Genomic DNA, 23,998 nt, shown 5'->3' on the forward strand with positions numbered 1-23,998 from the left:
GTGGGTTGTGCATATCAGCGAGGACTGTTTTTTAGTTACAGCATAGTAAGCGTGCCTATCTTTAAAGGATCCTTCGCTTCCTTAACGCTCGTGATGCACACGTGCGTGTTAAATCAACTGTCACGGTACCTGATAATTGATTTTGTGCGTAACTTAGGACTTAATGTCGGTTGCAATTAAGGGCTGAGTGCCCTACGTCCCCGCTGTTGTGCTGTATCCCACATTGTGTATTTTCATATAGTCACTTGCTGTGAGTTCCCATATCCAACATATTCGGTCTGTCACTAGAGGCAATTGATTACTAGTTTAACGATAATCTGGAGAGTATAATTACACTATTGTAGCAGACATGCCTTTTCCAAACTTCATCAATATTACTACATTATAAATGGACATACAGTTCTTCATCGCCGTTCAGGCCAGCCGGCTGCTTGGTTCTGAACCTTATGATTAACTTCGATTCCAATCGTCTCAATCTTTGTGTACGGTTGCCACCTCTTTCATGTTGTGGGATGCTTGCCAGTCCAAAGAATTTCACATCAAGCCAGGTTTTAGTTTCATGACTGGCCATATGTTTTGCAATGGCATATGAGTGGTCACCGTTTTGGATTGCACGAATGTGTTGCAATATTCTGATTTTGAGGGAACATGTCGTGCTCCCTATGTAGGCTTTGCCACAAAAACATTGTAACATATACACAACGTACGATGAGTCACAAGTAATACTGGTTCTAATTATGAAGTTTTTCCCACCTGGGTCATTCAAGTTCTTAATGTTTTTTCCTATTTTACAAGCCTTGCAAGTTGGACATTTGCTGAATCCTCTTTTTCTCATGTCCAGCCAGGATTCTGTTTTTTTCATTTCAAAGTGACTTTGAGTTAGTTGATCTGCAAGGTTAGGAGCCCTTTTGTATGCAATCAGTGGGTGGTCACCAATAGTGATTCCTATATCTGGGTCTTTACGCAATACATGCCAATATTTCATCAAGGCTTTTTGTATTTTATGACTCTCCTTGCTGAATGTTATTATCAACCGTGGCTGTTCCTCCTTTTGATTAGTTTTTCGTGAAGTTCCCTCTGTGGATTGATTCCTTTGATGGTCCTTATTTAGTAGAGTATCTGCTCTTGTTTTGGTACGTGCTCTTGTTTCACATGCGTTGAGATCTGTTGTTTTATATCCTCTTTGTTTGAAGCGTTCCTTGGTCTCTTTGAATTTCTTCTCCATTTCAATGTCCTCCGAGCAATTTCTTTTCATCCGTGATAGCTCTCCATACGGAATGCTCTTTTTTAGTTTCTGTGGGTGAAAGCTCAGGCCATGAAGGAGACTGTTTGTCGCTGTTTTCTTTCTATGGACAGTGGTTTGTATTTTCCCATTGGCTATGTATACCTTTGTGTCCAAGAAGTCTATCTCTTTGGAGCTGATAGTGTATGTGAATTTCAGTCCCACATTATTGTCCATGTGCTTTGAGTTAGTTGATCTCCATGTGCTTGCATAACAACGTATTTCTTTTCAATAAAATCCTATATGAACAATGCTGTGGAACGGCGATGGTAGTTTCCTTCTCTCCAAGCAACGCTAATCTCATGATGGGATGGTGGGAGAAAGGCGTGGCTTGGAGAGAGGAAAACGACCATCATATGGCTAAAGTGGCCCTCTGGCTACGATTTATCGATGATCTTTTTCTCCTATGGAAAGGTACTGAAGCAGATTTCCTCACTTTCTTCGGTGGCCTGAATGACAATAATGTGAGACTGAAATTCACATACACTATCAGCTCCAAAGAGATAGACTTCTTGGACACAAAGGTATACATAGCCAATGGGAAAATACAAACCACTGTCCATAGAAAGAAAACAGCGACAAACAGTCTCCTTCATGGCCTGAGCTTTCACCCACAGAAACTAAACAAGCATTTACAATGCAACGGTTTCGCCTTTGGAAAAGTTTGAGCTATTGGCATTGTAAATGACAAAATTTGTATTTATGTGTTGGTTTTGAAAACAGATAAATAAATGGCATTGTCATTTACATTGCCAATAGCTCTAACTTTTCCAAAGGCGAAACCGTTGCATTGTAAATGCTTGTTTATTATCAAATGTACTTGTGACACAATGTAATGTTTTTTAATATGTATTAGAAACTTGATATGGTGTAAAAAAAAAAAATAAATAACTAAGCGGTACTTTGACCAGGCACTGTGTTTTTATCTGTACTATATATATATATTTTTTTTAATAAAGAATGTGGTCGTGGTATTACAGTTGAGGTGTCTTCTCTTTTGAAGCGGAGTGATAAAATTAAAGTGTGGTGCGTATGGGTTAATGTGAACTGAATTTCCCTAAGGGATTGATACTTTTTTACCACTAGTAGTAGTGCCCTGGTCCCTTGGGTTTGTGGGGCCTCCTCTCTCTTTATTACGGATATTCTAAATTGGTGTCAAGTTTCTTCTTGAGTGTCTCATTTATTACCTCATTGAATACAACAAAAGCTTAACACTATCCTCAGATGAGCCTAAACTGCTCGTCCACACTACCACAAAAGAGCATTTAGGATTATTAATTTAAGACCTGTAAACCAATAAGGGTTCAACATAGTGTACCTCTTTCTGGTACACTACATAAAAAGCCATCTACACCTATACTGTGCAATAATGTGTCACAAATCACACTCAGATGTCATACCCAATATCTGGAGGCTAGAACCATAAATTACCCATCATTTGGAAGCACTGACAATTAATAGCTGTGGCTTGTGCAAAGGCTTTGAACAAGCTTAACGAAAACATAACGCAAAGACACAACATGGGCTACAGGAGTGTACACTTCCCTCCCATGAAAAAAGTAGGTATCGCTTTGGGAGACCAATGTTGCACGCATGTACGACTACTTGTATACCAAAACGAACAATACAGTATTATACATGAATAGTGGCATATAATGAATGGTCCTAGTTTGATACCATTTGAAGTTCACCAGTGTTTTCAATATTCCAACCACCACTTCGAGAAATCAGAGGCAAGGGAAATGCATACATTACTAAAAGAGACACGCCTGAAACAATACCAAGAAGAACAATGAGACAGTCACGTTGAATTAAACAAATAAAAAGAAATAGAAAAAATACCTTTTTGCAAACTGAAAACGAAACCTTATGGCAAACCTGTGAGGATAAAAATTGGTTTTGGAGTTTCCCACACCTTCACAACCGACAGCAGCGCAGACAAGCAGATGCATTCTCGACCACAAATGCAGACTTCTCCCTAAAAGATGAAAGGCTCTAAAGCGATTTTGGCCAGCAGCATGACAAACAAAGCGCAGGTAAATTCTACGAGTATGATCGACTCTCCAGCTTTTAAAACGTTTCAGTTTCAATTGGAGGGCTACAGGAAATGAAACAGCTTGTGACATGCAAAGGTGTGCCTTCCCAAATACTCAGAAGGGGCCGAGCTCAAATCGTCACAAGCAATGGATGGGATTCTGAGAGCTTTGGAGTAAGGAATATAGGCTGAACGTCCCAAAGGCAGGACCTTAAAATCAGTGCCAACTTACAGATTTCTGTGTCTCCAAGGCAAAAACGTATTTTGCGGGGCCCTTTCGAGAACAACTTTAAAAGCATTTTCTGCAAATTCACGCCCCAGTGTTGTCAAACAATACTGAAAGGTTTGCTAGACTTTCATTAATAGGTGCAGGAAAAAAATATTTAAAAGCCAATGCTACTTGGAGTCCTCCAGCAAAAGAGGACTAAAAGAATGCTTTAGCAAGCAGTGATAAAACTGCAACTGTAATTATGCTCCGTGGTCTGCCTTTCATCCTGGCCGCTGGCTCTGACAGCAGGCATTATGGAGTCCGAACTCAACTGTAATTACCTATTACGGTTGAGCAGCAAGGTAATTTCTTTATTACAGGTGACTAGAGGCGGGACCTGTAATAAGGAAATTAGAGATGGGCTTTTTTTTATAAAGGGCATGCATAGTAAATACTGTTGATTCCATAAACATGGTGCTGGCAGTTCAGTTAATCGAAAAGCCAAACATTCCAATTCCTGCATCACACCCCATAATGAATAAGTTTCATATGTTGCAATGTCCATATACATCCAAAAAGACGGTTCAAATAAATTCAATTCCTCGGTTTTGTTGTTCTACCAACTTTTTATTGAGTTGTTTGTATCAAAACAAATTGCAATCAGCCCAACGCATTTCGTCCCTTAGGACTTCATCAGGGCTGAACAATGAAAAGAATCACTTATCAACACGTTTTGTACGGTGTTGTCCCATGCCAATGTCCTCCTAGAGTCAGATCAAGTATGTTGGGTGGTATAGTACCCCCAATGTGATCTTCTTCATCCTTGTCTAAGCCCCTAATCCACGGGCAATATGCCTGCTCAGAGGCTCAGAAGCATTGTCAAAGCCAACAGGCCTGGGCTGTGGCAGACAGTCTTTTGGCTTTGAGTTAGTGTTTTGGTTTGTCACTTTCTTTGTAAAACCCCAAAATTATATGCATTGTTGTAATAAAATCAAACCGTCTTTGTTAATGGCAGACCTAAAAAAGAGAAGAGCAAAGTCCAGAGAGAGGCTTGTTTGTTGTAGGTCTAGAGTTACCCATTAAAAGAAAATGCAATGCCATGCCTTAAAGCGGGCTGCATGCCAACCAGCATCAGCTCATCTAAACAGCATTCAAGTTCATACGCCTGGTATTTCCAGGGAAAGGGTCGAAGGGAAACTTGCTGGGGCGGTTCACTCCAATATAGTGAATCTGTTATGGCAAATTCGTGTTCTAACAGCCCAGCTGTGGAACCACAACTGACAGACACCCTTGGACCCACAGGTGACCAAATTGTGTGATGCTAAGGCAGAGACACTAGAGCTCTTCCTGGCTGAAAGTCCGCATCCAAAGAAACCCAGGAGTGCTTAAAAACAGGTTAATCCCCAGTTTAAAGCGCTGTAAAACAATGCAAATATTTATTGGGTGTATTGTAGCGTTTGCTGAGTTGTACTCGTTTTAATGACTTTGGGGGGATAACAGGCCGAGTTAGCAGGACGGCATTTAAGCATGTAGCGTGCAGGATGCAGCCATTTTGGCAGTAGATGTGTTAGACCAATGGGGCTATGTGGCCGGTTCTACAGATCGTCGCCTGCCCCCTAACAATTAACCACGTTTTTTTCGCTCATGAGAAAGCCTCTTTGTTGCAATGCCTTCTGAAATCTCTTTTTGTTAAGGTGCAATGTTAAAATGACATCACAAAGGACCATTCATCGTGCATTGCTTTTTGATTGAAAAAAACACAAATGTTCTTTCTGCTACAAAATGGCTTTTTCCCATAATTCATAAAATGGACTGCAACAAAGAAAATGGCTTCACGTGATCAGCGTGTGCTTGGCAGTGCCTCACAGCCAGCCAGGAGTGGGAGTTTAAGAAGTTACAATGTATGCTGGTCAGTTTAAGAAGTTACAATGTATGCTGGTCACAGCTCCACAACGGACAGAAACTTGGGATGAAAGATGGCTTTATTCTAATTACATGGATCTGCGACCCCGAACTGCAATTTGATTCTAGTGTGTGGGAACGGGGGGTGGGGGGGGGGGGGTAGTCCTCTCTCTATTGTAATATATAACAAAAACACCACTAAAATGAAACATGCAGGCACTTCACGACAAGTTAATGCGTCACTCTGCGTGTCTCCCAGTGCATTGTCACTGCACAGGAAATGCATGTCTGTCAGAAAGAAACACATGATGCATCGTGTCAAGTTTTAAACATGGCATTTTTTAAGAGTTGCACATTTACAAATAAGTCCGCATGCACGTGCAATTTAGCTGAAATGCAACTACTTATGGGACGATGACAGCATTTGAGGCTTTGTTGCATAGGTATATGCTATTGTTCACCAGGATATCAGATATAATTAAACCATTACTGCATTTTTACAGGTTTAGTGTGTAGGGGAGCAGTGGTCATCAGTGCAGCGGCACTGGGGCCCAGTGGTGAGAGGGGCCCACTGCACCATAACTGTGGATGTATTTTAGCACCAAACTGGTTAACGGGGGTGGTACCTTATTTGCATTAGAAACCATGACACCCTTCAACGTCACGCATTGTTTACAATTCGAACGTTTCTAATGAAAACATGTTTTATCTTTTGCTCCACCAAAGTAGCGCTTGGTCCAATGTCTAACTTTTAAAGCCGGGCCACCGCATGAAAGATCAGAGAAGAGGCCTCTGCGCGTAGGTTACTTAATAACGTTTTGTAGTATGTTAGTAGTATAAAATGTACTACAAAAGCAGTATATGACTATGCCCCAACATATTTTCTAATTTCAAGTCACAGCCAGAAGTGTCCACCCGTGGGTTTCAGGGCTCTCACGAGAGCTGCGACGAGTCCTGTTTTTCGGGGGCAGTCCCTGTTTTAAAAAAAAATCAAAATGCCACCTCTATTTTGACCTCTTGTTCCGCGCAGATTAAGTCATTTCATATCTGGCAGGTCCAACGTTTTCAATATGCTTTTGGGCGCATTAAATATTGCCTCTGCTATGTGCGGCAAGAGGTAGCTGTGGGATGCATAGGTGGACAGCCTCCACCTGCTCATCGCACAAAGGCCTCAAACAACAGGTGGATTTTCAAAATGGCACCGAGCGTGAACCGCCAGAACCTCCTCTTTCACTTTAATAACTACAAAACGTGCTGTAGGAAAAAGTGGCTGCTGGCATGAGCTGCTGCAACTTTCTGTCCAGCTCTAAAAATACTTTTTGTTTGTAGAAAATAGTGGAAATATGATTTCCCCCCCCCAAAAGATCATGGGTGTTATTATATCTTATCATGCCATCAAACACCCTGAAGCCATGTTTAAACTGTATAAATATAAAGTAACGTTGTGACGCTGTACCGTCAGTTAAACCCCCTGTGTTGTCCTTTGTGCACCAATCTAGCTTGCTTCACTCCGTTGCGCTTTAGGACTGCGCTGGCAACAGTGTGCCTGCCGCTGGAATACTCAACCCCCCCACCCTTCTTTGTTTTACTTTTCCCCCTTCACATAGAAGACACAGTATTGACATAGGGATTAAAAAGTGCCTTAACTTGGTGGGGAAGTGACTATTTTAAAAGAGATCGTGACAGAAAGTAAGTTTTGTCTCTTCGTTTTTGGTGTAAAAGCCTATGGGACGATGTGTAAAAAAACACTCTCGTGTGTGGGATCCAGTCTGCTACTGTACTGAGTGAGCACGTGGCCTCAGCACAAAGGCAACAGCCGATCCCAGGGGGGCTGCTGCCAGCTGTGGAGAAAAGGGAGAATGCACAACTCGAAACATCACGAGAGCAAAACAAAGACAAAAAACAATCGCTACAATTAGAGAGGCGCGCAAAACAAGACAAAGGGGTTGAGTGCAGAAAAGCACTGTAGGAAATAAGATTAGAGAGAAAGACAGATGTTGTAATTAGTAAATATTGACCGCTGTGGAAAACTTTCAGTGATACAGGAGGCATACCAGCTTTTTTATGGGGACAGCTGTCGCACTGTGGGTGCAGAGACAGGTGTGGGCACGCACGCGTGAGGTGGCACAGAGACCACGAGGACCCGTGGGGCGCCAGGGCAGGGGTTACTCACACGTGTCCGCAGCGGGTCCTCACGGGGCGGCACAGCACCTCCAGGCACACGGAGCAATAGAAGGCGGAGGGCTCGGGCTCCCCGGAGTCCCCCAGCGGCGGGTAGGAGAGGACCGGGGGCTCGGCCTCCTCCTTCCCCCGGGCCACGCTGCCGATCATTGAGCCCATCGCTCGGCCTCTGCCCTCCTTCCGGTGCTTGTGTCAGCAGAGAGGACGGTGGCCGCAGTGCCCGGGCCCCTCCTCGCCTCTCTCCCGCTCTGCTGGGACCGTCGCTGCTGAGGTGCCCCCCTCTCGGTTCGCTGGTGCCCCCGCTGCTGGTGGTCGGGCTCCTGCGCAACGAGAGCTATTGTTGTGAAACTGCATCTGCTCGCTCGGCCGCCAGCTTTGTAAACACAAGCACGTAAAACCCGAAACCAGATGCCCGGCAGAGCCCAATGGGCCGGCCGGGGCCTCCCCCAGCCCCCCGCCCCCCGCACAGACGCACTGCTGAAGCAGCAGGCCCAGACCTGGGAGCCAGCCTGTCCTCAAGTAACTTCAGCTCTGCCGCGTCAGCTGGCACGCAAAGTGGCAGCGGCGGCCCTCTGCCCATGCAGGGGAGCTCTGCCCCTTTGCCTGGCACGCATTGGGCCAAGCTCCAATATATTAGGCGTCACAGCACATAAAAGATCATTTTCATTTTAAACTAATGAGTTTATCATTGGCAAAAAATCACACTTGCAAATTATATCCCCATGTTAAAAGTGTGCATATTTGTCTTAATTGCATGTAGGTTTTTACCCCTGCTTCATGCATTCAGTAACGCTCTCCCCCAGTAAGAGGCATCGAGACAGGTCACTAGTACGTCAAATAGGGACATGCATTTCCTAGATCGGCAACCCCGCCCACGGCCATGTGCGCTCGAAAAACATGAAGCACGGGGGGGGGGGCGGGAACGGACAGCGGTCTGGTCTCTGGGTCCGGTGTGGACGTCAGGAGGGAGCGCAGGCTACGGAGAGTACCAGGGGCGCCCAGGGGACAAAGAGCGGTGCGAACCTCGCTGGAAACGTGGCTCGCACCGCGGCTGTGCTCACACGCTGCGGGACTCATGGGGGTGCCTGCAGCAGCCCGGGTTAGGAGAGCCAGTGTGAGGAGAGGGAGGCGGGGTGGAGGGAGCAGGGCAGGCCGAGCAACTCCATTGTCTGCCGTGAGCCGGGTGACTAATCTTCCGTCGTGGGACCCAAAAAAAATGGCGGCCAGCAACTCCTGAATTTTTCAGATTGGGGGCGTGTTTACAGGGGCGGGAACGGCGCACAGACAACGGGAGGGGGCGGGAAAGGGTAATCAAAAGGCAGAGCACTCACCTGGGAACGCCCAGGGAAAAAATCTCGGGAACGCCCCCGAATCTGGTCCGGCCTTGACAGACAGATCTCTGTTCCAATGGCTAGCCTCCATTTATGGAGCTAGCCAATGGGACAGGGGGGCGTATTCCAGAGTCCTTACTAAAATCAAGAGATTTCTCTGGAGGCGGAGCTAAGAGCTCCGCCCTCCAGCGAAACCTAAAAAGAGCATTCCGTATGAAGAGCTATTACGGATGAAAAGAAATTGCTCGGAGGACATTGAAATGGAGAAGAAATTCAAAGAGACCAAGGAACGCTTCAAACAAAGAGGATATAAAACAACAGATCTCAACGCATGTGAAACAAGAGCACGTACCAAAACAAGAGCAGATACTCTTCTAAATAAGGACCATCAAAGGAATCAATCCACAGAGGGAACTTCACGAAAAACTAATCAAAAGGAGGACCAGCCACGGTTGATAATAACATTCAGCAAGGAGAGTCATAAAATACAAAAAGCCTTGATGAAATATTGGCATGTATTGCGTAAAGACCCAGATATAGGAATGACTATTGGTGACCACCCACTGATTGCATACAAAAGGGCTCCTAACCTTGCAGATCAACTAACTCAAAGTCACTTTGAAATGAAAAAACCAGACTCCTGGCTGGACATGAGAAAAAGAGGATTCAGCAAATGTCCAACTTGCAAGGCTTGTAAAATAAGAAAAAACATTAAGAACTTGAATGACCCAGATGGGAAAAACTTCATAATTAGAACCAGTATTACTTGTGACTCATCGTACGGTGTGTATATGTTACAATGTTTTTGTGGCAAAGCCTACATAGGGAGCACGACATGTTCCCTCAAAATCAGAATATTGCAACACATTCGTGCAATCCAAAACGGTGACCACTCATATGCCATTGCAAAACATATGGCCAGTCATGAAACTAAAACCTGGCTTGATGTGAAATTCTTTGGACTGGCAAGCATCCCACAACATGAAAGAGGTGGCAACCGTACACAAAGATTGAGACGATTGGAATCAAAGTTAATCATAAGGTTCAGAACCAAGCAGCCGGCTGGCCTGAACGGCGATGAAGAACTGTATGTCCATTTATAATGTAGTAATATTGATGAAGTTTGGAAAAGGTATGTCTGCTACAATAGTGTAATTATACTCTCCAGATTATCGTTAAACTAGTAATCAATTGCCTCTAGTGACAGACCGAATATGTTGGATATGGGAACTCACAGCAAGTGACTATATGAAAATACACAATGTGGGATACAGCACAACAGCGGGGATGTAGGGCACTCAGCCCTTAATTGCAACCGACATTAAGTCCTAAGTTACGCACAAAATCAATTATCAGGTACCGTGACAGTTGATTTAACACGCACGTGTGCATCACGAGCGTTAAGGAAGCGAAGGATCCTTTAAAGATAGGCACGCTTACTATGCTGTAACTAAAAAACAGTCCTCGCTGATATGCACAACCCACATTCTGTAATGCATGATGTAATGCATATTGACAATATTGTTGAAACTACAAGTTCCATCATGCCCCAGAAAATGAAAGGGGTGTGTAATGATATAAATATGGAAAGTGAAAAGGGACTAATCACTAATACTACCGTGAACAGGAACTACGGTTCGAAACGCCTAGGAGGTGTTGTGTCACGTTTGAATAAACAACTGCGAGAAAACTAAGAAGTGTGCCGCGATATTCTTTTCTTTTTTGTATTGGATTAACCAGAGACACTGCCCTGGTCTCTTCGCGGGCACCCACCGGAACGAGCTCCCGCTGCGACAGGACAAATTGTTTGTTAATATATATATATATATATATATATATATATATATGAACAGGAACCTCCCTCCAACAAGGAAAGAAGCAGAAGCAGAAGCCCAGAGGAGAAACTTGTTGAAGAGGCTTTATTTTCTCAGTGCAAATCCAGTGGCGGCGAATGCATTTCGGCTTCCGCCTTCCTCAGCGCCCATCACCAGAATAACAGCCACGGTGAGAGTGTGTGTCCTGCCTCCTATGATGCTGTGAGCACTGGCCCGCTCCTCCCCCTTGCAAATGGAGCTCACCTGTTGCAGCTCGTGTAAGTACTCCGAACTACAACTCCCAGAAAGCCCAGGTATGTCAGCAATCTGGGTTGGTGGAAATTGGGGGAGGGAGTAGATAGATGTTACCCTCTGTCACGGGACCCACAGGGAGCAAGACGCGATGAAACACCAGTCTGTTCTGAGATCATGCAGCCCCTCCTCGAGTCTCCTCGTACCATCACAGCCTCTGCCACCAAAAAGTCCAAAATGCGGGGGCTATATGCGCAGTGCAGATTGCCACAGGGAGAGGTAAGTACCTCAACCGCGTCTGTCCTCATGAAAGCAGGGGCGGGTCCGGACCCATTCCATTCCTGGAAGAAACAAAGTGAGCCGTGAGGCGTGCCAGTTGACAGTCCAGACCCTCGACGTGACAGGGGCTTCTGTAACACGCTGCTGGCAAGCGCGAAAATATGAACAGGAACCTCCCTCCAACAAGGAAAGAAGCAGAAGCAGAAGCCCAGAGGAGAAACTTGTTGAAGAGGCTTTATTTTCTCAGTGCAAATCCAGTGGCGGCGAATGCATTTCGGCTTCCGCCTTCCTCAGCGCCCATCACCAGAATAACAGCCACGGTGAGAGTGTGTGTCCTGCCTCCTATGATGCTGTGAGCACTGGCCCGCTCCTCCCCCTTGCAAATGGAGCTCACCTGTTGCAGCTCGTGTAAGTACTCCGAACTACAACTCCCAGAAAGCCCAGGTATGTCAGCAATCTGGGTTGGTGGAAATTGGGGGAGGGAGTAGATAGATGTTACCCTCTGTCACGGGACCCACAGGGAGCAAGACGCGATGAAACACCAGTCTGTTCTGAGATCATGCAGCCCCTCCTCGAGTCTCCTCGTACCATCACAGCCTCTGCCACCAAAAAGTCCAAAATGCGGGGGCTATATGCGCAGTGCAGATTGCCACAGGGAGAGGTAAGTACCTCAACCGCGTCTGTCCTCATGAAAGCAGGGGCGGGTCCGGACCCATTCCATTCCTGGAAGAAACAAAGTGAGCCGTGAGGCGTGCCAGTTGACAGTCCAGACCCTCGACGTGACAGGGGCTTCTGTAACACGCTGCTGGCAAGCGCGAAAATATGAACAGGAACCTCCCTCCAACAAGGAAAGAAGCAGAAGCAGAAGCCCAGAGGAGAAACTTGTTGAAGAGGCTTTATTTTCTCAGTGCAAATCCAGTGGCGGCGAATGCATTTCGGCTTCCGCCTTCCTCAGCGCCCATCACCAGAATAACAGCCACGGTGAGAGTGTGTGTCCTGCCTCCTATGATGCTGTGAGCACTGGCCCGCTCCTCCCCCTTGCAAATGGAGCTCACCTGTTGCAGCTCGTGTAAGTACTCCGAACTACAACTCCCAGAAAGCCCAGGTATGTCAGCAATCTGGGTTGGTGGAAATTGGGGGAGGGAGTAGATAGATGTTACCCTCTGTCACGGGACCCACAGGGAGCAAGACGCGATGAAACACCAGTCTGTTCTGAGATCATGCAGCCCCTCCTCGAGTCTCCTCATACCATCACAGCCTCTGCCACCAAAAAGTCCAAAATGCGGGGGCTATATGCGCAGTGCAGATTGCCACAGGGAGAGGTAAGTACCTCAACCGCGTCTGTCCTCATGAAAGCAGGGGCGGGTCCGGACCCATTCCATTCCTGGAAGAAACAAAGTGAGCCGTGAGGCGTGCCAGTTGACAGTCCAGACCCTCGACGTGACAGGGGCTTCTGTAACACGCTGCTGGCAAGCGCGAAAATATGAACAGGAACCTCCCTCCAACAAGGAAAGAAGCAGAAGCAGAAGCCCAGAGGAGAAACTTGTTGAAGAGGCTTTATTTTCTCAGTGCAAATCCAGTGGCGGCGAATGCATTTCGGCTTCCGCCTTCCTCAGCGCCCATCACCAGAATAACAGCCACGGTGAGAGTGTGTGTCCTGCCTCCTATGATGCTGTGAGCACTGGCCCGCTCCTCCCCCTTGCAAATGGAGCTCACCTGTTGCAGCTCGTGTAAGTACTCCGAACTACAACTCCCAGAAAGCCCAGGTATGTCAGCAATCTGGGTTGGTGGAAATTGGGGGAGGGAGTAGATAGATGTTACCCTCTGTCACGGGACCCACAGGGAGCAAGACGCGATGAAACACCAGTCTGTTCTGAGATCATGCAGCCCCTCCTCGAGTCTCCTCGTACCATCACAGCCTCTGCCACCAAAAAGTCCAAAATGCGGGGGCTATATGCGCAGTGCAGATTGCCACAGGGAGAGGTAAGTACCTCAACCGCGTCTGTCCTCATGAAAGCAGGGGCGGGTCCGGACCCATTCCATTCCTGGAAGAAACAAAGTGAGCCGTGAGGCGTGCCAGTTGACAGTCCAGACCCTCGACGTGACAGGGGCTTCTGTAACACGCTGCTGGCAAGCGCGAAAATATGAACAGGAACCTCCCTCCAACAAGGAAAGAAGCAGAAGCAGAAGCCCAGAGGAGAAACTTGTTGAAGAGGCTTTATTTTCTCAGTGCAAATCCAGTGGCGGCGAATGCATTTCGGCTTCCGCCTTCCTCAGCGCCCATCACCAGAATAACAGCCACGGTGAGAGTGTGTGTCCTGCCTCCTATGATGCTGTGAGCACTGGCCCGCTCCTCCCCCTTGCAAATGGAGCTCACCTGTTGCAGCTCGTGTAAGTACTCCGAACTACAACTCCCAGAAAGCCCAGGTATGTCAGCAATCTGGGTTGGTGGAAATTGGGGGAGGGAGTAGATAGATGTTACCCTCTGTCACGGGACCCACAGGGAGCAAGACGCGATGAAACACCAGTCTGTTCTGAGATCATGCAGCCCCTCCTCGAGTCTCCTCGTACCATCACAGCCTCTGCCACCAAAAAGTCCAAAATGCGGGGGCTATATGCGCAGTGCAGATTGCCACAGGGAGAGGTAAGTACCTCAACCGCGTCTGTCCTCATGAAAGCAGGGGCGGGTCCGGACCCATTCCATTCCTGGAAGAAACAAAGTGAGCCGTGAGGCGTGCCAGTTGACAGTCCAGACCCTCGACGTGACAGGGGCTTCTGTAACACGCTGCTGGCAAGCGCGAAAATATGAACAGGAACCTCCCTCCAACAAGGAAAGAAGCAGAAGCAGAAGCCCAGAGGAGAAACTTGTTGAAGAGGCTTTATTTTCTCAGTGCAAATCCAGTGGCGGCGAATGCATTTCGGCTTCCGCCTTCCTCAGCGCCCATCACCAGAATAACAGCCACGGTGAGAGTGTGTGTCCTGCCTCCTATGATGCTGTGAGCACTGGCCCGCTCCTCCCCCTTGCAAATGGAGCTCACCTGTTGCAGCTCGTGTAAGTACTCCGAACTACAACTCCCAGAAAGCCCAGGTATGTCAGCAATCTGGGTTGGTGGAAATTGGGGGAGGGAGTAGATAGATGTTACCCTCTGTCACGGGACCCACAGGGAGCAAGACGCGATGAAACACCAGTCTGTTCTGAGATCATGCAGCCCCTCCTCGAGTCTCCTCGTACCATCACAGCCTCTGCCACCAAAAAGTCCAAAATGCGGGGGCTATATGCGCAGTGCAGATTGCCACAGGGAGAGGTAAGTACCTCAACCGCGTCTGTCCTCATGAAAGCAGGGGCGGGTCCGGACCCATTCCATTCCTGGAAGAAACAAAGTGAGCCGTGAGGCGTGCCAGTTGACAGTCCAGACCCTCGACGTGACAGGGGCTTCTGTAACACGCTGCTGGCAAGCGCGAAAATATGAACAGGAACCTCCCTCCAACAAGGAAAGAAGCAGAAGCAGAAGCCCAGAGGAGAAACTTGTTGAAGAGGCTTTATTTTCTCAGTGCAAATCCAGTGGCGGCGAATGCATTTCGGCTTCCGCCTTCCTCAGCGCCCATCACCAGAATAACAGCCACGGTGAGAGTGTGTGTCCTGCCTCCTATGATGCTGTGAGCACTGGCCCGCTCCTCCCCCTTGCAAATGGAGCTCACCTGTTGCAGCTCGTGTAAGTACTCCGAACTACAACTCCCAGAAAGCCCAGGTATGTCAGCAATCTGGGTTGGTGGAAATTGGGGGAGGGAGTAGATAGATGTTACCCTCTGTCACGGGACCCACAGGGAGCAAGACGCGATGAAACACCAGTCTGTTCTGAGATCATGCAGCCCCTCCTCGAGTCTCCTCGTACCATCACAGCCTCTGCCACCAAAAAGTCCAAAATGCGGGGGCTATATGCGCAGTGCAGATTGCCACAGGGAGAGGTAAGTACCTCAACCGCGTCTGTCCTCATGAAAGCAGGGGCTATATATATATATACATATAATTAACCGTGAGCAAGCTGTGTGTGTACAGCGAAACGCGTCGGTTTTTTGTGCTGATACGCGGATACGCTGGAAATCATGAAAAAATAAAATCTGGGAAAGCGCAAGAACTTTGTGAGTGCGTACTTGATTCTTCCGTTTGTGAAGAGGTGTGCAGGATAAATAAAGGCTGGGCTCGGCTAAGGAGTGCCGCACCGAAGAGAGAAGCGCCAGGGGTCTTGCTAAATTTGGAGCCAATCTGGAATATACATATATATATATATATATATATATATATATATATATATATATATATATGTATATATATATATATATATATATATGTATTCAAATATATGAATATTTTCCAATGTAACTATTCTGATTCAAGCATCTGAATCTATGAAAGATCCAATGCTGGAGAAGAAAATAAGCTACTTACCTCTAATTGTGGTTCCCCAGTATTGGTATCTTTCATAGATTAACATGCGACTCAACCTCCTCCCCATAGAGGCTCACCTAGCTATTCCATTATCTTTACTTATCACTAGTGCTAGAAAATCTGAGAGCCTGCAGCCTCTGTGGTGAGGGATCTAGATGGTGCTGTGCTCTGATTGGCTGTACTGTGGGCCATTCCTAATGACTAGGACGAGCTATTAAAGTAAAATGTTTTTGTTCCATTGACTTCAATATTAACGTTATTACTTACTGCTTTATAAGTACTGTGAGGCTCCCACTTAGACAACGGGGAATGATTCAAGCATGTGACTCTATGACAGATACCAATACTGGAGAACCACATTTACAGGTAAGTAACTTATTTTCTTACTTGCCATGGTAATCTTCTGCTCATTTCCTTTCGGCTCATGGCCAAGTTGAACACTTTTAGCAAACCACTCAAACTTGGCTGATTCAACCATAATCAGCCATCCTTTTGAGCAGGGGTTACAATTAAAGGGTTGACCCAAAGGTACTGGGACCTGGGTAACGATTGGTACATAAATAGGGGTCCCAGACTATATAGAATTTGCGTGCACAAAAACTTTTTCTTAACTTTTGATACATATGACTCGTACCATAGTTTCAAGACGGATGTTGTTTATTCACATCCTCTTACTCATACATCTTATGTACATCACATAGTCAATATTCACATATGTGCCCATAGAATCAAGGAAGAAGGAAAAGGGGGAGGGGGGTTTGTGTTGTGAAGGGAGGTTTTGTGCAGATGAGGGTGGTGGACAGACCATTTAGAAAAATAACATGTGATATAACAATATTCTATATGTTTAAATCACAAGGGTGCTAAGTTCAGTCACCACACACATTGATGAACAGCAATTTGTTCCTATCCCATATACAATGTTTACACAATCATTAATCCATTGTTGTAAAATTGGGTAGGTCACATGTAAAAACAGTCGACGTTTCGACCCCTGTCGTGTGTAGGTTGATTGCACCTTACAATGGGGTCTTCATCAGCAACTCAGTCAAGGGGACAGCCGCTCCCTGCCGTGGTTGAGTGTTTGTACACTCAACCACGGCAGGGAGCGGCTGTCCCCTTGACTGAGTTGCTGGTCCCAAATGATCTTCTTCGCGATTAATGCACGGAATACCGCACCCTGGGTTCGTTTTTGAGATCAGGCTGTCGACATTGCCACCGACGGGCTGTGATTAGGTACTACCCCACGCTCACCCGCCTGAGGAGCCTGCTGGCCCTTTAACGAATCCATTTTACCAAATTATCGGTGCCCCCCTCTCACATCACGTCCTGAGTGTGTGGTGACTGAACTTAGCACCCTTGTGATTTAAACATATAGAATATTGTTATATCACATGTTATTTTTCTAAATGGTCTGTCCACCACCCTTATCTGCACAAAACCTCCCTTCCCAACACAAACCCCCCCCCCTTTTCCTTCTTCCTTGATTCTATGGGCACATATGTGAATATTGACTATGTGATGTACATAAGATGTATGAGTAAGAGGATGTGAATAAACAACATCCGTCTTGAATCTATGGTACGAGTCATATGTATCAAAAGTTAAGAAAAAGTTTTTGTGCACGCAAATTCTATATATCCTTTTGAGCAGGACATTCTCGTTGCCAGTACTCCCATTTTAGTGCATGTGGCCCTGTTCTACAAAAATAAGTAAATATCTATTTTAAATCGTGATTCAGTTATTCGTGACTCCAGTCAATCACATTTGAATTTTTTGACAAATGTGATTGGTCAATGAAAGTCTCTGGGTTTTTTTTTGCAATCCTGAAATTCGCAAATTGATTCTGGATCGTGACTTTTGTGTTGAGGAGTAAAATTTCGACAGGAAAGAGGAGTCAATATAACAAGTGTCAGATCATAGGGCAGGGGTGGTGGTGGGGCGGGGGGACCCAGAGAAGTGCAAAACTCGATTAACATGCCAGGAAGAAAAGGTAGAAAAGTAAAAATGTGATTGAAATAGCTGCCTATCTAAAAAGTCGATTCAAGCGACACTTCTAAAAAAACTAAAACAAATCTTTCTAAAGGATTAACGAAAAAGACAAAGGGGTGAGACAGAAATATGGAAAGGAAGAAGCTAGGTAGAATCAGAGCTTAGGGCTTTAAGTGGGCCGGGTCCTGCCGGTGCTCAGCACCAACAGTTCTAAAAAGCAGAGGCTGAGACAGGTCCCTATGGGGCTCTCCATTTTTGCCCTAACCCTCGGTGAACAGATACATCTTAATTCTACAGCAGTGCCACCCTTCTCTGCCTTTGGTGTAACTTCAAAGAGACTCGTTTTAGTTCTTTCTCAGTCTCATTATTTCAGAATGGAAGTATTTGCAATATTATATATACAACTAAGTCATAGTTGTTGCTTATTTATCTTATGCGGCTAACAACCATTGGCAAAGCCAATAGCCCTGGCTTGTTGTAGGTGTAATGTTACTTGCTGCACTATATATATTGGGTTGCAACAATAGAAACAACAAAATGCCAGACGGGCGGCACACTATGCTAAGCACAGTTTTTTAACGTAGGTGTTTTAAGCCGCTTCCTTAATTACATTGGCCACGCCCCTTTAAGGGACCCTTCAGTTTTTTCATCCCATTTAATGCCCTGCCAAAGGCTATGTGCACAGCAGTTGGGCGAGGGATCTTGCCTGCGCCCAACTCACCACAGCAGCCAACTCCTTCTGGACACAGCCTTTGCCACCACCTGAGGCGGGTTGGGTGCAGGGTTAGCCACAGGGCCCTGCTGCACATGGCCGAAGACCATGCGGCAGAGGAACAAGCACAGAGACCATGGCCAGTCCTTCCAACCAATACCTGCTGCACATATCTGAAGGCTGTTAATGCAAGGATTGTGAATAAAGTGTACCATAAAAAAATACATAGAAATTCAATGGAAAAAACTGTTAAAAACTGAGTTAAGTGCTCAAAACCACTGAAATGTAGCAATGATGGTAATCAGTGTGCACAGCGCGCACCAAACTCATGCCGCCTGCCATGCTCAGAACACCTATTTGCCAGTGCACTAGAAAAAATGTCGTTGCGCAAGAGTTAAACTTGGTGGGTGACCTCAATGATGGTGTGCATTATAAACAATGACTGGCGAATTTAAGTAGTTTCTCGCTTTTGAGCTACAACCATACCTTGTTTTTAATTGAATGTGAATATGCATGTATTACAGAGTAAGTCATTACGACTCTCTGTAATTATGGTTAGATAGGAGTTTGCATCATAAAGGTTTTATTTTTCTTTGTTTATAACATTAGTGCTGTTTGACGAATCTGCTCAAAACTTTCCAACACAAAAAATTAAAATCTGGCTTAGTTTCGTGCACATCACGTTTCCTGCAGATCTGGTCACAAGGGAAAGATTTTTTTTTTTTTAAATGAGTGGTTCCCATTTTAAATACCATTGGAAACTTTGCAAAGACTGAATGGAAGGTCACCGAACTTGTGCCTTTACTTGGTTTGGTGTGAATCCGTTCAGTCGTTTTTGATATCTTAGTATTTGAAAAAGATGTCAGCGTGCTTCAAGTGATTTAATTATTTAGATATCTTGGCAGTTTAAAAAAAAAATTGCCATAGCTTTAGCCCCATCTAACGAATTTGCTGGTAATTTGGTAAAGGCTTAGCACATTTAGCACATTCTTGGTATTTTTAAGTTTGTGCAGATACCTGGAAGGAGATGGGCTCATAGTTAAAAGACTGGTCAAAAAAAGTGATCATTTCTAATAACTATGGCATTCTGTGTAAAATCCCCATGGAATGGTTCACAAGCCATGCCTGTAACCATGCACACTCTTGCAGTTTATGGCTAGCCTGTGCGTGCTTATTGCAAGTTACACTCATGCGTAAAATGCCCTATTTTCGCAGTTTGCATGTGCACTTCAAAACTGCTGATTAGTAAGAAATGTTGTGAATAAAGGACAGTATTTGTATTTACTCCAATGACTGAGTTACATAAATCATTTGGTTAGATGGATGTCATAGTTATATTTGACCTAGTGGAAAAATGTTGGTTCTTCTGAAATGTTTGATTACTGCAGGATAATGTTTAATTTTGCTCTTTTTAAATATATTTATGTATTTAGGGGAGCCCTGGAAGCTTACGTCCAATCTGTCAGAACTCGAGAAGCAAAGGAATTTGCACCAGTGTATCCCATAATGGTTCAGCTGCTCCAGAAAGCCACGTCAGCCCTTCAGTGACCGTGCCTGCATGAGAATATCATTTTAATATACATGTGGCAAAACGTTTATTTGAAAGCATCACAGATGTTGATGTATATTTACCATTAATTAATCCTTTCTGCACATGCAATCTTACACACTCATCATGAGATTCCTAATTAACTTTATTTCCAAATGTTAATCCTTTTGTGTAGGTTTCTTTGTGGGCATGGGAAATAAGGGATTCGAAGTTGTTGGTACCCATTTTTGACAAATGCGAAATGTATTGCAATTAAATAAAAAGAGATATAACTAACAGGTTGGAAATGAAGAATTTTCCTATCAATAAAAAGCTGAACAGTTTAAAATTGTAAACCAATTACTTGATAAAGATGGTATAGTTATGCTGCATTGTGCCGCAAGTTTGGAGTATCTATCTATCTTGTCTGTCTTTTTATATACTGATTGGGTAAGATACAATTGGCCTATAATCCTTTTATGTTTTATGATATTGATTAGGCTACTTCTGGATCAATGAATATTGACTTTGGACCGATTTGAAAATCTCAGCACACCCTTTATGTGCTGTCAGTTTTCACTTTAAGTGAGTATATTGTACAAAGCCCCTTATAATTTTAGATTGACTAATAATGGTGTCCCAACAATAAATATGCTTGTTTTTTCACATATTCGATTTTATGATTAGATTGTGAACTGTTGCAGTTACTGAGGTTGTCCTAGTAGTTTTATTCACTTTACCAAACTACAGCCATTGGGAGATTGAGCTATTTGTTTGTGGTGAGTTGCTTATTATTATTTTCTTTACTCTATAGGGATTCTTGTGACAGGATCTCATATCTTTCCTGTTTGATTTAGTCTATTTCATTTCTTATTCTTCTTGGGTTACTCACTTTTCACTTATGTTTCATTACTCTCACATGCTAGTTTTTTTGCATTTCTATCCTCACCGTATACACGAAACGGTGATAGCTTTAGCTGATGTCATGTACACTCTTGGGTGTTCACACTGATTCTTTGGCTCCTATGACGATATTTATTGTTGATACCCCTGTTATGAGTCTCTGCTCACTGTTTGCTTCACATTAGTTTTAGTTTCTGGTTTGTACTTTGGTGAACAACTGGTTAAGTAAGATATCATTGTAATTTGGGCTATTTCCTGTTTAAACGTTCTAGCCCTGAAGAAGTCTGTGGTTTACTCAACAATAAGACAAAACACGTGTTGGCTAGAAGTTGTGTTGAAACTTGTCTTAAGAAAATAAAGAAGAGAAAAAGCAATTTGTGACAACTACTGATGTGGACATTTCTTATTAATATGGACATTCATTGCTCAGGATATTACCTTTTCTATTGTTTACTATATGTGTGGGCTGTTGTCTGCATACATGGTAATGGTGGATAGCCATTACTTATATCCTGGAGCATTCTGATTCAGTTATCGCTGCTGTACGCTACTCAGCACAAAACTTTCTTTCCAACCATCCTTTGTTTGTATTTCCATAGTTGGACGACTGGCTGGTGAAGGCACAGTCCTGAATGTTGGGTCCAGAACATTTCCAGCAGACTATGACTCTTCTACATGACCTGGACTTCACGATCTTCGTCGCTCCTCATTCTCACACAAGGCTTGACTTTTATTTGGGTGCTGCTTGACACAGGCCTTATGAAAGCCCTCCCTCCTCCTCGGATTGTGAATATTCAAGCTATGATTCCGATGTGTATGACAGATTAGTGGCTTTTTGACGTGTTTGAGGAGTTGTAGTTGCAACATCAAGGGAACCGATCAGCAGAGGTACAGATCTTCCAGTCTGTGCATCAAGATATGTACTGGTGGAGGGATCCCTCCAGCATTGAGAGAGGTCTCAGTTTAAGACTCCACATGCACACACTACTGTGGTCATGGATGCCTGCTGTATAAGGTTAATTGCTCATCTGGGCACGACAGCACAGGTCCTCTGGTCCATGTGAAAGTGGTGCGAGTATATAAACGTGCTTTAGCTGCAATTGGTCCATCCTGCCCCAAAGCCCTTCCTCTCTTCAGTGTTAGGGGACAACATCTGAAGTCTGTCTGACACCACCACTGTCCTTATCCACAAACAGATAGGCAGAGTGGCTTTGTGGACCCTTGTATGAGAGTTGATTCACCTATGGAATGGGTACAATAGTGGCGGCTATGCTGGCAAGAACCCTCAATGTGATTGGAGATGCACTGTTGGCTCTCACTGGAGAACTATGAATGAGAGCTGCACCCCGAGGTGACCTAGGAGATCTTCTCCAGATTGTTGTTTCGGTTAGATTAGCTATTCATCATGGCCAATAAGAAGAGCTGGCCTCAATTTTGTTGCTTTACACTTTTTGCCAATAGCTTCCCTAGAGGATGCCTTCAGGCTTAGCTGGTCTCAGGCAGCTGTTTGCTTTTCCACTGATCCTGCTCATATCCAGAAAACTGAAAACAGTGCAGGAAGATTGAGCACAGCTGGTTGTGCAGAGCTCAGGTGATTGTGCATGGCGATGGAGCGGTGCCATCTAGAGTCTTTTTGCCTTCCTTATGATGTTGCAGACATCATTTTAGTAGCTCAAAAGCCTGCCATCCAATCCATCTTCACAAGTTGCTAGAAGTAGTGATGTGAGTCGAAAGGCATAGATCCTTGTCCTGTTTAACGTCTTGAAGTTTGTATTGTCCCTCACACAGCAGGATCTGGTGGTTGCTCTGGTTAAATTCTACCTACAGCTGTCTGCATTTATGTTCTTTCCTGATCAACCTTCCCTGCTTAGATTGTGTCTAGTGTTGCATTTTCTTAAACGTTTCCTTTACTTGTTCCCTCCCACTACTTGTGCCTGCATGGGATCTAAAAATAGTTTTGACTTACTTGCTGGCAAATCCATTTGAGCTGATGCACTGTTGCCCAGTTAAGCTTCTAACAGCACTGTATCAAGATCTTCTATGCCCTGGCCAAGAAAACCCCTCTAGAGGGCATTCTGGTGTATTCCACCTGGTCCATTGCTGCTTCAACAGCTCTTTCCAGAGGAATCCTATTGCTGTCATTAGCCTCGCAGCTAGTCACCCTTGCATACTTTTGTAAGGCTCTACTGCATGGCATCTCAGCCATGCAACAATAGGTACTTTGCCTTAGCTGTGTTGCATGAGATAATTGGTTAACCGGCACTACTCAGTCCCACCTCCCAGGTAAGGTACGGCTTTTGGGCTCATTCATAATATGAGGAATCTGCGAGAAGATATATCCATCAGAAGAAAAAGTTACTTATCCTCTGTAAAGATATATCTGGTGGATATATAATTTTCCTGCAGTCTCCTCGGCACCCTCTCTATTCCCCAAAGACCTAATGCTGTGGTTAATAAGATCCCAATATATGCAACGATATTGCGTGCTGTATTTGTTCCCCAGTTCCTCGCCACACACCTCCATGAGGAGAGAAAAAAACATTTGGTTTATAAATTAAATTAAATATTTCATAATTTTGTTTTTGACAAATGCTTGTTTCTGTATTTTAGTGTATTGTTTTGCTGTTCAAATCGTCGAAAATGCTTAGTCTGGAGTCCCCAGATTCAAATAATGCATTAGTGGGGGTCCCTGGGTTCTCCAATAATGATGAAGTTAGGATACACAGACCTCAAAAGGTTAAGAACCAATGTTCTAAATAAAGGCCAGACATGCTTTTGGTCAAGCCACAGTACATAATCCATCCATGTTCGTATAGACGAAATATTGGTCTGGCTAACCTGTTGATGTGGGATTTCTCCCACAGCACTTGATAAGTTTGATCATCCATCCATATTTAAATCGTTTTGAGGATAAGAGAAACGCACACTACTATTCGCTTCAAAAAATGTTTCCGCATGATACCCCAACGTGTAAATATCAGTTTTAATAATCAAGCACACTGAAAGCTGATTCTGTATGCCGAAACATTACACTGTTTATTATATTCCATTTATCAAAATGTGTAGTTTACTCATACTTTCAGTATCTTAGGTCTCCTGAGTATGGGAACACACAGCCATGTCTCTTAAATC

At 44.7% G+C, this 23,998-nt stretch overlaps 1 protein-coding gene across 1 annotated transcript in view; it reads left to right on the forward strand.

Annotated features, from left to right (window-relative positions):
* Nucleotides 1–20,312, forward strand: part of COG5 (component of oligomeric golgi complex 5) — a 1,467,851-nt gene extending 1,447,539 nt beyond the window's left edge. The window contains exon 22 of the mRNA XM_078680311.1: nucleotides 19,869–20,312. Within this exon, the coding sequence (XP_078536437.1) occupies nucleotides 19,869–19,983 (115 nt within the window). The 3' untranslated portion in view covers nucleotides 19,984–20,312. The remainder of the gene's footprint in view (nucleotides 1–19,868) is intronic.
* The last annotated feature ends 3,686 nt before the right edge of the window (nucleotides 20,313–23,998 follow it).

The sequence above is a fragment of the Lissotriton helveticus genome, chromosome 1_1 (assembly GCF_964261635.1).
Source record: "Lissotriton helveticus chromosome 1_1, aLisHel1.1, whole genome shotgun sequence".
Taxonomy (NCBI): Eukaryota; Metazoa; Chordata; class Amphibia; order Caudata; family Salamandridae; genus Lissotriton; species Lissotriton helveticus.